The 12,640-nt window shown below is 34.7% G+C and overlaps 1 protein-coding gene across 1 annotated transcript; it reads right to left on the minus strand.

The window, feature by feature from the left end:
* Positions 1-5,395: 5,395 nt before the first annotated feature.
* LOC139689404 (UPAR/Ly6 domain-containing protein crok-like) lies at positions 5,396-11,922 on the minus strand. Its single transcript, XM_071586505.1, has 3 exons — positions 11,717-11,922; positions 7,999-8,181; positions 5,396-7,569 (listed from the first exon to the last, which is right to left on the minus strand). Exons 1-3 carry the CDS (start codon positions 11,781-11,783, stop codon positions 7,355-7,357), a joined length of 465 nt encoding a protein of 154 aa, XP_071442606.1. The 5' UTR covers positions 11,784-11,922; the 3' UTR covers positions 5,396-7,354.
* Between the last annotated feature and the right edge of the window lie 718 nt (positions 11,923-12,640).

Below are 12,640 nucleotides of genomic sequence, written 5' to 3' on the forward strand. Positions count from 1 at the left end.
CTAATTATTAGAGCTTGTGTGAAATGACTAAACACTAAGTGTGATTTAATGTGAAATTTCACAAAATTTCAATACAAACATATAGCCAGTGTAAAACCATATCAAAAGAGTATGTTTCTTAGAATTCCATGTTAATCTGGTGCCTTCTCCTTAACTTAGCTCAGCGATGCATTGAAAAAGTCAGCCTATGATGATAAATGGTTTGTCCTCTCATATAACTGGGTACCTGTATTGCCACGAGCATGCTCTGGTACACTTTTCACTCTTGTGTATTAAGAAATTTTCACCAATTAACACTAGGCTAGCTCAACTAATGGCAGCTGCAGCTCTTTTAGTTAGCACCTAACCTGACCTACTGCCTATGGCTCAAAACAAAGCAGAATTTCTGATTAGCACTTGTGAGCTAGTTTTGCTCATGGTGCTTATTTCATCAATCTTAAGAGGAAATGTTATGCCATTGTTTTACATTCTGGTTTCCACCTTAACGGCGTATTTTAACTGGATAATAAATTAAGTGTTCATCATTCAAGCTTATAATAAATAAGTCCTTATAACACACTTACTTGAGGATATCTATATTGTTTCATCATTCCTGTGATTGACTTTTATTAATGTTTAATACTTGAACTCTTTCATTTACATATATATCATCTCTGAACCTTTCCATAACAATGTATTCTGATCCTTAATATTGTAATTTATTGCCAAGATATTATTGTTTGTAGTTAGAAATGGTTGAGCTAGATTTATTTAGGTTGACCCACCACTGAAATCATTTTTGCACCTCTCACAACCCAATACATTCACGAGAAAGACATTTACAGATTCATATGCACTTTTGAGGGCTAACATCACACTTATTACATTTTGCCTATCATTTCGCACCACTCTCCAAAGACTAAAATTTCACTCAGTTGCACTTAATTTATCATTTTCATTCCTAAAACCTGACAGATTAGCAAGGAACATCTTATTGTCCTCAAAATGTTCATTAAGTTCATCAATACAATTTTTGAGATCCCATTTCCACTAAGAAATGACGTTTTATTGGAACTTTCTTTTTTAGGGAGCTCCTGTTTACTGGGATTTTTAATTTTGGGATTCCAGTTGATAGCTTCAGTTTTCTGTTGATAACAATACATGTATATTTTATACCAATGAATTACAGTATCCTGGATTTGTTTCCTGAAATACTTTGGGCTTTTTTATCATGTTTATAGCCTTTCTTACTGGAAAATAGCAATTTGAGTTGTACCTACATACTTGTTGGAGTCTATTTGTCAACACTTGCTCATAGTACATTCCCTTTTCCACTCTCATTAGTGCCAAGTACTTATTTCTACTTTTTCTACACCACTGTTTTCTCTAAGCTAGAATTATATCCTTCACTTTTTTTCTGTTCTTTAGGATAGCGTTAACACATTATTTACTATCAATGACTTACCAAAACTAGTACTCATATTACTATATTTCCCTTCGTCTTTGGCTCTACTAAACATATTTACCCTGCATCCATATGTTCTCACAGTGACTAAACATTTTATTATATTTCATTTTCTGTAAGCAATTAGGTATTTCCTCATTTATTACTTTTCTGTCTTCCTTAAGAAAACTATTTTGACAGTTCATTTCCAAAGGAACATCCTCTCACCTAAGCCCACAAAATATGTCAAATTCCAATCCATAAAAAATTCTTTGTAACACTTCCAATAAAGTGTGACATTTTGGTGCTTCCAAGCATTTATCCTTTCTTCTTTCACTTCATCATCCCAAGGAAAACTACTGATCATAACAGAGATGCAATATATGTCAGATTTAATTACAATTTTAAGCCATTATATAATATAAAAGGAAAAATATGCTGGGTCCTCAACAAGTCCACCATAGCTTCACACATTGAATTGCCTTATTCATCAATGTTCATTTAAGTAAGTATTATTGACATGCTTACACTACATATGACATGGCTAACCTGTGAAAGTATATAATACTTCCTTTAATGAATATTTCTTAAGTTTGCTTAAACAATAACATCATACTCTATCAATATGAAATGTCCAGGACCATATTTCATCAAGATGGTGTCTGAAAAATTCATTTTCCACAGAATTCCAGTACTTTTACAGCAAAATTAATGTTCTCAAGGGTTAAATTCAGTGTTCCCTTGTTTTCTCGAAGATTTTGTAAACAAATATAAATGTTGAACAACAGTGGTCCTAACTATGAGAACACATCTTCCTTAAACTCTGCCATCTTGGCCACACACACAGTTTATGAAGATTAACTTAGAGACTCACCCCTCTAATAAATTTAAATACAGAAGGCTTACAATTTCTTACTAAAATCCTTAACACAAAAGTTAAACCTGATAAACAAATGGAAATAAAAATGGTTTGTCCCTTGCTAATCAACATGGCTGCCAGATTACTCAGAAGTAAATGGGCTTTTTAAATCCACTAATATATTAACTCAATTTTCTTGAAAACATTCTTCATCAATGATCCAGAGCAAAAAAGCAGTCATGCTATTATTGAAGGTGTAATTGCAGGACATCACATTAGTTGTATGGATAACCAAGCAAAATAGCCTGTGCGAACATATCTGGGCATGCATTCATGCTGCTTCCGGGAATTATCTGAGTAGTCGGGAAGTAGGTGAGTTGATGGACAGCTGTTTCGCCCCCAGTCCTAGAGGCGTCTTCAGGTTGAAGTGATTATTTCAGTTTTAAGGTCTTAATTTCCGTAAAGAACTGTGTACAAGGGATAAATGCATATAAAAGATATAGTTGAAACATAACAACAACAATACGGAAAGCCCGTTTTAGGATTAACTCCTCTTCGGGGTGGAAACGAGGTGATTTTTTCAGTTTTTTAAGGTCTTTATTTCCGTAAAGCACAGTTTTACAAGAATTTATATAAAATATACATTTGAAAATATTACAATAAGGAATATAATAAACAATACGGAAACCCCGTTTTAGGATATACTTCGGGGTGGAAAAAATAAATAAGGAAAGGCTACAAAGACGGTAGCGGTTGCGGAAAAACCTTTGATATCTTTTCAGCTAGAGCGGTATCGGCCCGGCATTCACCCATGGGCGGAGGGAAATCCGTAAAACCTCCGCCAGGCCACCGAAGAAGAGTGAACAGCAAGTAACAAAGTAAACAACAAAGTAACAGGCAAAATGTAACAATAATAACCATGGATAAATTAATAGAATGAGGTAACAAATGATAACGATATATAATAGTTGTTTTTAAAGTCACTTCACTATATTTGTTAAATCACTGGGTCACTGATTTGGTGTGCCGTTTTCTTCTGCAAAGGTGGGCGGAGGAGTGGCAGGTCTGCAATTTGGCCGCTATATATAGGAGACGCTGGCTGGCTAGGAGCTCTCTGATTGACTCTTTGATGCCGGGCAATGGGAATCAACCTTTTCCATGTGGGAGCCAGGGTGTAGCCATCCTCATGGTTTAAATTGTTTGGATTCTTCATAATTTCAACTGCCTCTCTGATAAGTCTCTGGAAATAATTCCCTTCTCTTGCCAGCACTCTTGCTTGATCGTGTGCCCGGGTTCCGACCATGCATGCTCGGCAATTGCCGAGAGTCGGAACTTTTTTATCTGTGGCCCTTTGGTGCTCTTTGGTCCTGCAACTGATGAACTGTCCTCTTTGGCCAATATAAGACTTCCCACATGTGCACCTTCAGCTTAGGTATTATGTCGCCGATTTTTCTTACTGTAGAGAACCTAGTTGTTATATTATGCTTTCGTAGTTACTTATCTTTTCGGCCGTCCCAGCAAAATACAGGATGGCAGCATATGTCGTTGGTTTTTCTTTTTCAGGCTTCTCCTTGCTCTGCTTCTTGGGCAGAATCCAGTCTTGTGTCAACTCGATTTCTTTTTTGGCGGTCCTTTTTAGGACCAATTGTTCAGGGTATCCGTTTTTCCCCAGGGCTGAGATCAGGTATCTCTTTTCTGACTCTGCATCTGAGATGGTGTAGGTGCGATGAACTTGTGTATTTACCAGCCAACTCTTCTGGGCGGGATGGGGATATCTGTGCATAGTGATATTTAATGAAAATAGTCAATGCTTTTATTTCTCCTCGCTCAATCAGGGATAATTGCTCGGTAAGTTACTATTATCTCCATACAATCACAATGGTCCACATAAGCTATTTATGTATATATATATTTATATATATATATCGAATTTTATTCATAATAAATTTTTAACAACGAATTCATGAACAGTAATGTTTTTGCCAAACTGCAAGAGACATTAAAAAATATGCTTTAGAGAAATGTCAGCAGTTAACTAAAAAAAAGTTGGGCTGAATGGATTTTTCATTATTAATAGTAGCCTAGTTCCTGTGTTCCATTTCCAAAATAATACTGTTGTATTGAAGTAACACGTTCTTCTAAGATTGAAATATCAAAAAATGCAATTTTCATCCAAACATGCTAAATAAAACCATGTCATTGCCTCTTCAAGGAAAATTCCATTAAATTCCAAGTCAATTATCAGAGCCAACTATATTAAAATTTGTTTATTTTTAAATAATTTATTTAAAATTATTTAAAAATGAGCACAAGTGACTTAGTAATGACATTGGTTCCTATTTATTTTATCAACAAGGAAATTTGAAAAACTATGTCAAACGCATACCAAAGTTAAAGACTTGTTACCTCGAGTGTTTTTCCATAACACGACAGAAATAGGACAAAGTGTACCTAATTTAACCATTGACAAACAAAGAGTTCAGAGGATCAAAATACACCCCCCTAAAAATTATTTATGTCCATTTCAATGGTGAAATTTGAACATCAGCTAAAAGAGGCAATGGTAATAATTTTTTGCTGTAACTGCCATGGCATCCATGGAAGTTTCTTTGCCTTTGTTTGGACAATGGGTGGTAGCTGAGCTCAATGGGCCTCAGGCTGGAAAAGCTCCAAGACATCTGAAGAATTATCAGAATTGATTTGGCAAGGACATGTACAGTATGTCCAACTTTCAAGATCAAGTTCAAAGTATAAATATTTATTTGTATCAATTACCCTAATATCGACGGCATCAATGAGTAAAATTTACAATTTTGCAAAAATTCAAACCCGAGACAGTCCAAATGAAAATTGAATACACCAGAAATGCAAGGCAGTTTGAGCCAAATGTGTTACATGTATGCATGAAAACACTACAATAAAAATGAATAAGCAAAACAAAAATGTTAGAATAAAAGATATTACTGATAAAATTCAGGAAATCTAGTAATTGGAAGATCAAAAACTAAGGTTCATAATAACAACCATTGCTCAAATTCTTTGAACAAAAATCTTGCATAATATAAGTTTTATAATCCTTATATGCTACAGATGTAATTAAAAATAAAATCATGTCCAACAAAATGTATTGCATGTTTATTATCACCTTCAATTACATAAACAATATTTTTCAAACTGTGATCATTTATCAGCTGAGACAGTTCAACATGAACAGTTGGTGCAACAGGCTGTGCATCCATTATTCTTAGTTTAGAAAAACATATATAGATTAATAATTTGTAAAATTACTTCAAAAACTAGAATAACATGAAGTTTCATATAACAATTGGTCCTTATAAAAAGAATATAAAATACATCAAACATCTGACATTGATTAATGATATGGACGGAAACAGATACAGCCTTAGGTCAAAATATTACACTAAAATCTGTTATTACAACCAGTCATACACCACAGAATGAAATCATATTCACATTAGAAAAGAAAAGTATCCAGTGAAAGTATAATCAGTCATTTCACGGAAATATGTTTCCTTCATTTCAGGAAGCATGAATATTTTTGGAATGCATTATGACATCTCTGCAGAGTAATACACAACTTGTACATGAACATATATTCAAGTGAAAAAATAGCTGTTTCTTACAATTAAAGAACCTGCTTGACAAAGGACCAAAAAAAAATAAGACAACCAGAAAATTGAAAAAATGGACCAACTTATTACTCAACAGCATCTACAATTATTGGCTGTGCTCAGGAAAATGAATTATATTTGCACTGTTAAGTGTTGGATACATCCTCAAGTGAGTTTAACTAAATTCAAATGTGAAACTATTTTTCTTTAAAAAACCAATAAGATCTTCAGAACAGATGATTATCAATACAAGTCACAGTAAAAATAAACATTACCCAAAGGTCAATTATCTCTAGGTTACAGACAGCATGTGGCCACATACATAATATACAAGGAACCTTGCTTAATTGGCTTACGCTTTGAAATGAAATTCCTTTTTCTATATTTTAAAATTAAATCTGAGTTTCAGCCAGTACATGACATATTTTACTCTACATAGCATGAAAATCCAAGTATTACTGCACTTTTCTTAAGTAATACCGATTCTGATATTTCATACCAAAACACGTCAAAATATGAGCACCATCTCTATGCATCCCAAAAATGGTACCATTTAATTCAATGAAGTTGCTCGCGTTGAATTGAGTAAGATCTGTAGGGATCCAATGTGACGTTTATTACTCCTATTCCATTTCATCTTTTCTTTATCCCATTCTCTTATCTGTAACCAACTTGACCTCAAATTCAGTTCAAATTCTCAAAAACCCAACTATTACACTTTCATTCAAATCAATTAAGAATTTCATTTAGAATTATTCATTATGCATGTCAATTAACGCTTTATATTTCCCCACAGAGATTCCTCCTTTCCAGCCCACTAAAATTCCAAAATCTACATTTCAGGCAGCGATGAACACACACAATGCATGCCTTACATTCTTTTAAGCATTACTGTGAAAACTATTATCAACACTTAGCCGTTTAGTGTTTTTTTTAATGAATTCCTCTCTGATTACAGTAAGATACTTGAATGAATCTCCCTGGATATATTCGCTAAGCTGCTTGGTCTTGCGGATCTTTCAATGCACAGTAAAACAATGTTAAGAGTATTTACTATTTATCTCTATCCTCATGTCCATAACATACACCCTGAGTTACATTAAATTTACATACATTGAATGGCAACGTGAATTAAAAATTATCATTAAAAAATCTAATCTTGATAATTAATCATTTGAAGACAAAATACTTCATCTTATCACCTTCATATCAAAAGGCCACCACAAAACTTTCCCGGAAAAAGAGTTTCTGCAATGACAATTAACCTATAAGTCATATCTTAAATAATCAATATAATCAGAAATTTGTGCAAGGCTGATAGCATTCCGCAAGAGTTCCTTGAAATATGCTTAGTCTGGTCATATTACTGCACATAGTAATATCATTTAAGGCATAAAAATCAGTCATGAATTCTCCATATTCATCCACTTCACCGTAGTTTCAGAGAAATGGAGAAAGGAATGCAATGACGACAGCAGCAGCCAATAATATCCAGTAAGTATATAATCTTGGTGCTTCGTTGCAGCTATCCTCCGAGCAATAGCACTCCTCCCAATATATCCCATTCAACTTGACACCCCAGTTACACACTCCCGTGACACCTGTATCTGCCACAGAAGCACAACGCCGGATAACCTGTCTCCATCTTCCATCCCCTTCAAATGAAAATTAGGCATGGATTAAATTAAATACAGTTCACTCTGACATTTTATGATCTTAAGAAATAGAAAGATTATGGGTGCTGAATGAAAAATTTTACTCAAGTTCATATACATAGGGAATGTTTATCTGTCCTTTTTCCTTCAAATGCACTATTCAACTAATATATTTTCCTCAAGTTAGGTTCACAATACGATCACATGCCAGAGGTGTGGCCTGTATGTCGGGATGCACAAGAGGTACTTTAAAAGAAGGTGTTTGCTACTTCCCTATTATCACTATCAATTAATTTCCTGACCATTTTATAGAACATTGGTCTGCAAGGTAAGCCGCAGAAATTTACAACCAGTAATTCCTTTCCTCAAAAAAGGTCACTAGAAATACTTGAACATTAATGACGTTGAAATGACAAGAGTATCACTTACATACAAATCCAATTGGACTCTGCTGTATGACTTTCATGCAAAAACTCCCAGGGGTGTGGGACTCATCACTATTGCAATCTATAGATATATGCTGATCTTTTCTAAAAGTTGAATATGCCCCACAGTTATCTTCACCCTTTGGATCTTGCTCTGATGAACACTGGTAACACTGGATAGCACAACCTATTAAGATAACAAAAATGGTGGGAGTGCAATACCATTAAAATGGGAATTGGAATTTAAAAAATTGCGAGGGGTAAGGTGTAATTTATGATAAAAAACAAAGAATTTCAATTTAACCAAAACCCATCATCATAGTATAAGGTTTGGGAAAACATGATGGTACGAAATAATGTCTGCAGAGAGTAAAAAGCATTTAGGGTTGCCAATGATCTATTAGTTAGCTAGCCAACCAAAGGGTTAGAACCACCACAGAGCATATTACAACACTGAAGTGATACATACAGAATGTGAATCAATGCAAAGAATTCAAAGATAAGGTTCTTGAGAAAAACAATAAGAGGAAGTTTTTTGAGGGTACACCCTAGGATAGGTGAAATAATTCACCTATCTTGGAAGTATTTTTGATGATCATGGTCAAAGTGCAGGTGCCATCAAGTAGCAGAAATGCATTTGGCAAAGAAGCTTTTAAAAATTGCGAGTTTGTGACCAGGAGCTTACAGTATGGAAGTAACAAGTATGTTAAGCTCTTATATGGAGCATGGAGTCCTTGGATATGATTCAATATATTTAAACATGGGTAAGCCAATAAGCCCTGCTCAAGTCTAAGTTTCGAGGAGTTCCATTTTTCATCCAAGTATTGAAGAATTCCACAGTGATGCACATTTGTTTTAAGTAGAATATATAACATTTTGTACTCATTAATCCCAGTCAAACATTAATAAAATAACAACGGTGAGGAGTTTCTCTAGATAGAACTGCTTACATTTCCTTGAAATCCAACATCCGTTGGTAACATCAAGTGAAAACAAGTCAAAAGGATTAGGATTTTTCAATTAGGACTGTTAAGAATTTCATTAATAGCTTTGAAAGTGAGTGACAGTTTCCACGATTTACACCTATTATGATATTATAACCACAACATAATAAGGTAATGAGAGGGATGATTTCTTTGATGGGTTTCTCAGATGGTTGAAAGGAAACCCACTTAAGAAATCATGTTCCCATTTGGTCAAATTTCTAGGACCTTTTAAAATTGAAAAGGAGTGAAACCATTAAATCTATTGGGGGGTAAATACAAACGGAACAGAAAACAGCTTCAATCCCCAAAGGACTAAAAGCACAACATTCCATTTTGGTACTGCCTAATGTGAAAACTACTTTATTTAGCATTAATCCAAAAACAACACTTTTTTGTATTTACATTGACTTTTAATAAGATATATTAAACAAAAGACAATTGCAAACAGCCACGCCATAGGTGGAGGAAACTATCACCTTGCCACTGGGCCGGATTGTCTACAAATATATACACATATGTATGTGTGTGTGTGTAATAATACGTCTATGTTTTGATTTATTCAATTTTCATAACAACGCGCATTGTCATATTTTCTATCATCTAAACATTTTTGTACAGATAACACACGCGTTATCGATGGACTAATACGGTACTTTGAAAATATCCTTACCCTCCCATTAATTGGTGGAAAACCACGGAAATGAACAACGCTTCATAGATTATGATTGCAGTTTGAAGGAAAACAAACTGACAACTATTTGCATTCAAAGTTTCGAAAAACCTCACTTAAAAAACCAAAGCATTTGAGTGCCATGTTAAACTTATGGAAGTTCACTCTTTAACGTTTCTACCAAAATCATTGGGATGTATTTCTCTCGAGTGATTAGCGTCAGTCCCCAAGACATCACGAAGGCTACCTCCCAGTATTCCCTTTCCCCTTGTGTTCTCCCCATTGAAATTTTTCATACAAGTACTCTCTTTCCAATTAAGGAAGTAATTTCTGGGAGGTTTCAGACATGAATATGTTGACGAAGATAAGTTTAACTTTATTCCCCTTTTCTCAAGAGAACCTGAAAAGCCATCAAACCGAACAGATAATTGTTTAACAGTTGAAAAAAAAGTCTTCCCGAATTACATGAAAACACATTGTACCTTGGTACAATTCAACAATTCAAAATTTCCCCACGTAATCAATCTCCATTTCTATGAGAAGTTTAAAAATTCCAATTCTAAGACAAGTTCATTTAAGAAATTATGTTTTTTTTTAATAATGCAACGCTTTTAACTCAATCATTCATGCACATGCCATATATAATGGTTCACGAGAGGTCCAGAATATACCACACATGGCGATGGTTTAACTATATAAGCCACCTACCTACCTGCTAATGTATAGTGAAAAATCCTCAAAATTCAGAAAAAACAACATTGATTAAAAAATACAAACCAAACTGTATTTACAACCGCCAATACGCAATCGAATTAGCGAGGATGAAAGTATAAGAATATTTCATTTGAATACCATGTGCACAACATATACCAAGAAACTCTGCTGTGAACTCTTAGTTTCATAAGCAAAAAATTTGTACCACATTTCAACTCCAGAACGGCTTCGTTCCAATATTAAGCATTCTGGTTCAACTAATGCCACCTGTTGTACTCCTCAAGTGAACTTGATCAAGTAAAATTGTTAGGATGAAAATATTTCTAGTTAAGGTTTTCGCATGCATGGTTATTATAATTAAATTAGATTATTGGTGTGTGACCATATAGATAGGGGGGGGGGGTAACAAGATATATTCGACAAGAAGTTTACCGAATTGGGGAAAGTGCACAAATATTTTTGGCGTTAACAATTGTTGGGCAAATAACCACAATTTTCCTGTTTCATGCTTGGCTTTGTGGGAGAGGATGATTAACTGCCCAACCAAAAACATGACATCTAAAGAAACATTATATTTAATAATATAATCAGTCTAAAAAGACTGCCGTAAGAAGCTTCATTTACCCTTTCTGAGAAATCTTAATGTTGGTGGGGTAACTTCCAAAGGTTCGAATAATATAAAATTCACACCTACTTTAGACACGAGTTTTTAGTTTTAACAAAACATCGAAAAGTTAACCCACAGCTGAAACAATTGAAAGCGAAGTCAATAAATTGGGATCCTTGCCATGATTAGCATGTAATGTGATATAAATTGCCAATCAAGAGAAACCTCGATAAGCAATCATTCCAGGTTTCCTTCAAATTCGTATCAATCTTCATAAGTTCTACAAATCTTCTGCTGGCATTGCACTGGCGCAGAACAATCATTACACTGGGACAAACAAGATTATCTAAACAGTTCATTCAACGGTTTCTAAAAATCAAAAACAAATTTGGAAAAGCATTAATTTACCCAGCCGGACACACCCATAAACTTTCGCATCCATTCCAAGTTTGCTTGTTGTGCGCACGTGACCGCAACTGATTTAGATAATCGGAGCTACTACTTCAGCCGCGAAGATGCACATTGCTACATAAAAAACTGATAATGAAAGGATTTCATCGCAGATGCGAATCACGAAATGCACATAGTAACTCAATGTTTCCTCTAATTTGTTATTAGTACATAATAGCACCATATCTCGACCTATCGGGATTACGCGAACCTAGCAGAGCGAAAGAAATATAAATGAAAATAGCATTATAATTATTAGGTTGCAGTCCATCTTAAACAAGATGCTCATACTTACTTTCGTGTATGGTGAATAACACTACCAGAGAATACAACAAGATATTCCCAGGTGTATGGCCCATCATTTCTGCGTGTTCAGTAAGTTGTGTAAATTCTAACGGCTTTCGGCAAGGAGTGATGTCGCAACGCACTCGCTCACTACACTAAACCTTTCCAACGGGAAGCCTAAGGGTGAAAATTGAGCATAGTTGCCAAAGCTTGTTTCAAGTACGATTCACATTCATAACAAATGAAGTAACTGAAGCGCGTTCTGTTCCCAGATAAGTCAACACTATGCTCTTAATTAAAACATTATGAAATATTTAGATTCCGTCCATTTCCATGCTAAACCCTGATTACCTCATTCTAGTTGGTGTAGTTACGCATGATAATATGTAGTCTTTCTATGAATATTGTGGGATTGACTACTAAATATCATTGCAGTGAATTGCGTGCATTGATCTTAATACATTATTAATCTTTTCAGCCATGTCCTATGGCACATCGTTGACCGACAGAACAATAAAATAAATGTTGCCAATGCCATCGAAAGTTATAAGTAGTTAGGTTATATATATCGAAAACAATTTCGGTATATATTCACTTTACATGCTGCCATCATAATTCTAGTAAACACGAGCCTGCGATGCATTTACGTAGGGATTCTTTTAGTTACGAAAATATCGCGTGTTAAGTTCTCAATTGATGCTGGATTCGATCATTTATCTTTCATTCTTTGATGGAAATAATGCTTAATTGCTGATCACGGTACATGAAATCATCATGGTGACGAAAAGTTGGCTCTTTCATGTGTACCGATCGTTCATGTCATGGACATGAACTGTTTTTTGACCGTTGGTCAACTTAATGTGCCTACAAGAAACCTCAACCACAAGGTAATTCGAATTTCACGTCGTGTAGTGCACTTACCCTCGTTTTACTT

Source organism: Hetaerina americana, unplaced genomic scaffold (genome assembly GCF_022747635.1).
Source record: "Hetaerina americana unplaced genomic scaffold, ioHetAmer1.1.p SCAF_23, whole genome shotgun sequence".
Classification (NCBI taxonomy): Eukaryota; Metazoa; Arthropoda; class Insecta; order Odonata; family Calopterygidae; genus Hetaerina; species Hetaerina americana.

What these genes read in the sequence shown, in the direction of transcription:
- LOC139689404 (XM_071586505.1), bottom strand. Translation starts at nt 11,783, where the DNA reads ATGATGGGCCATACACCTGGGAATATCTTGTTGTATTCTCTGGTAGTG. An exon ending in GTTATTCACCATACACGAAA is followed by an intron (nt 8,182 to 11,716) that starts GTAAGTATGAGC and finishes TTATCTTAATAG; the next exon opens with GTTGTGCTATCCAGTGTTAC. An exon ending in GAGTCCAATTGGATTTGTAT is followed by an intron (nt 7,570 to 7,998) that starts GTAAGTGATACT and finishes TTTCATTTGAAG; the next exon opens with GGGATGGAAGATGGAGACAG.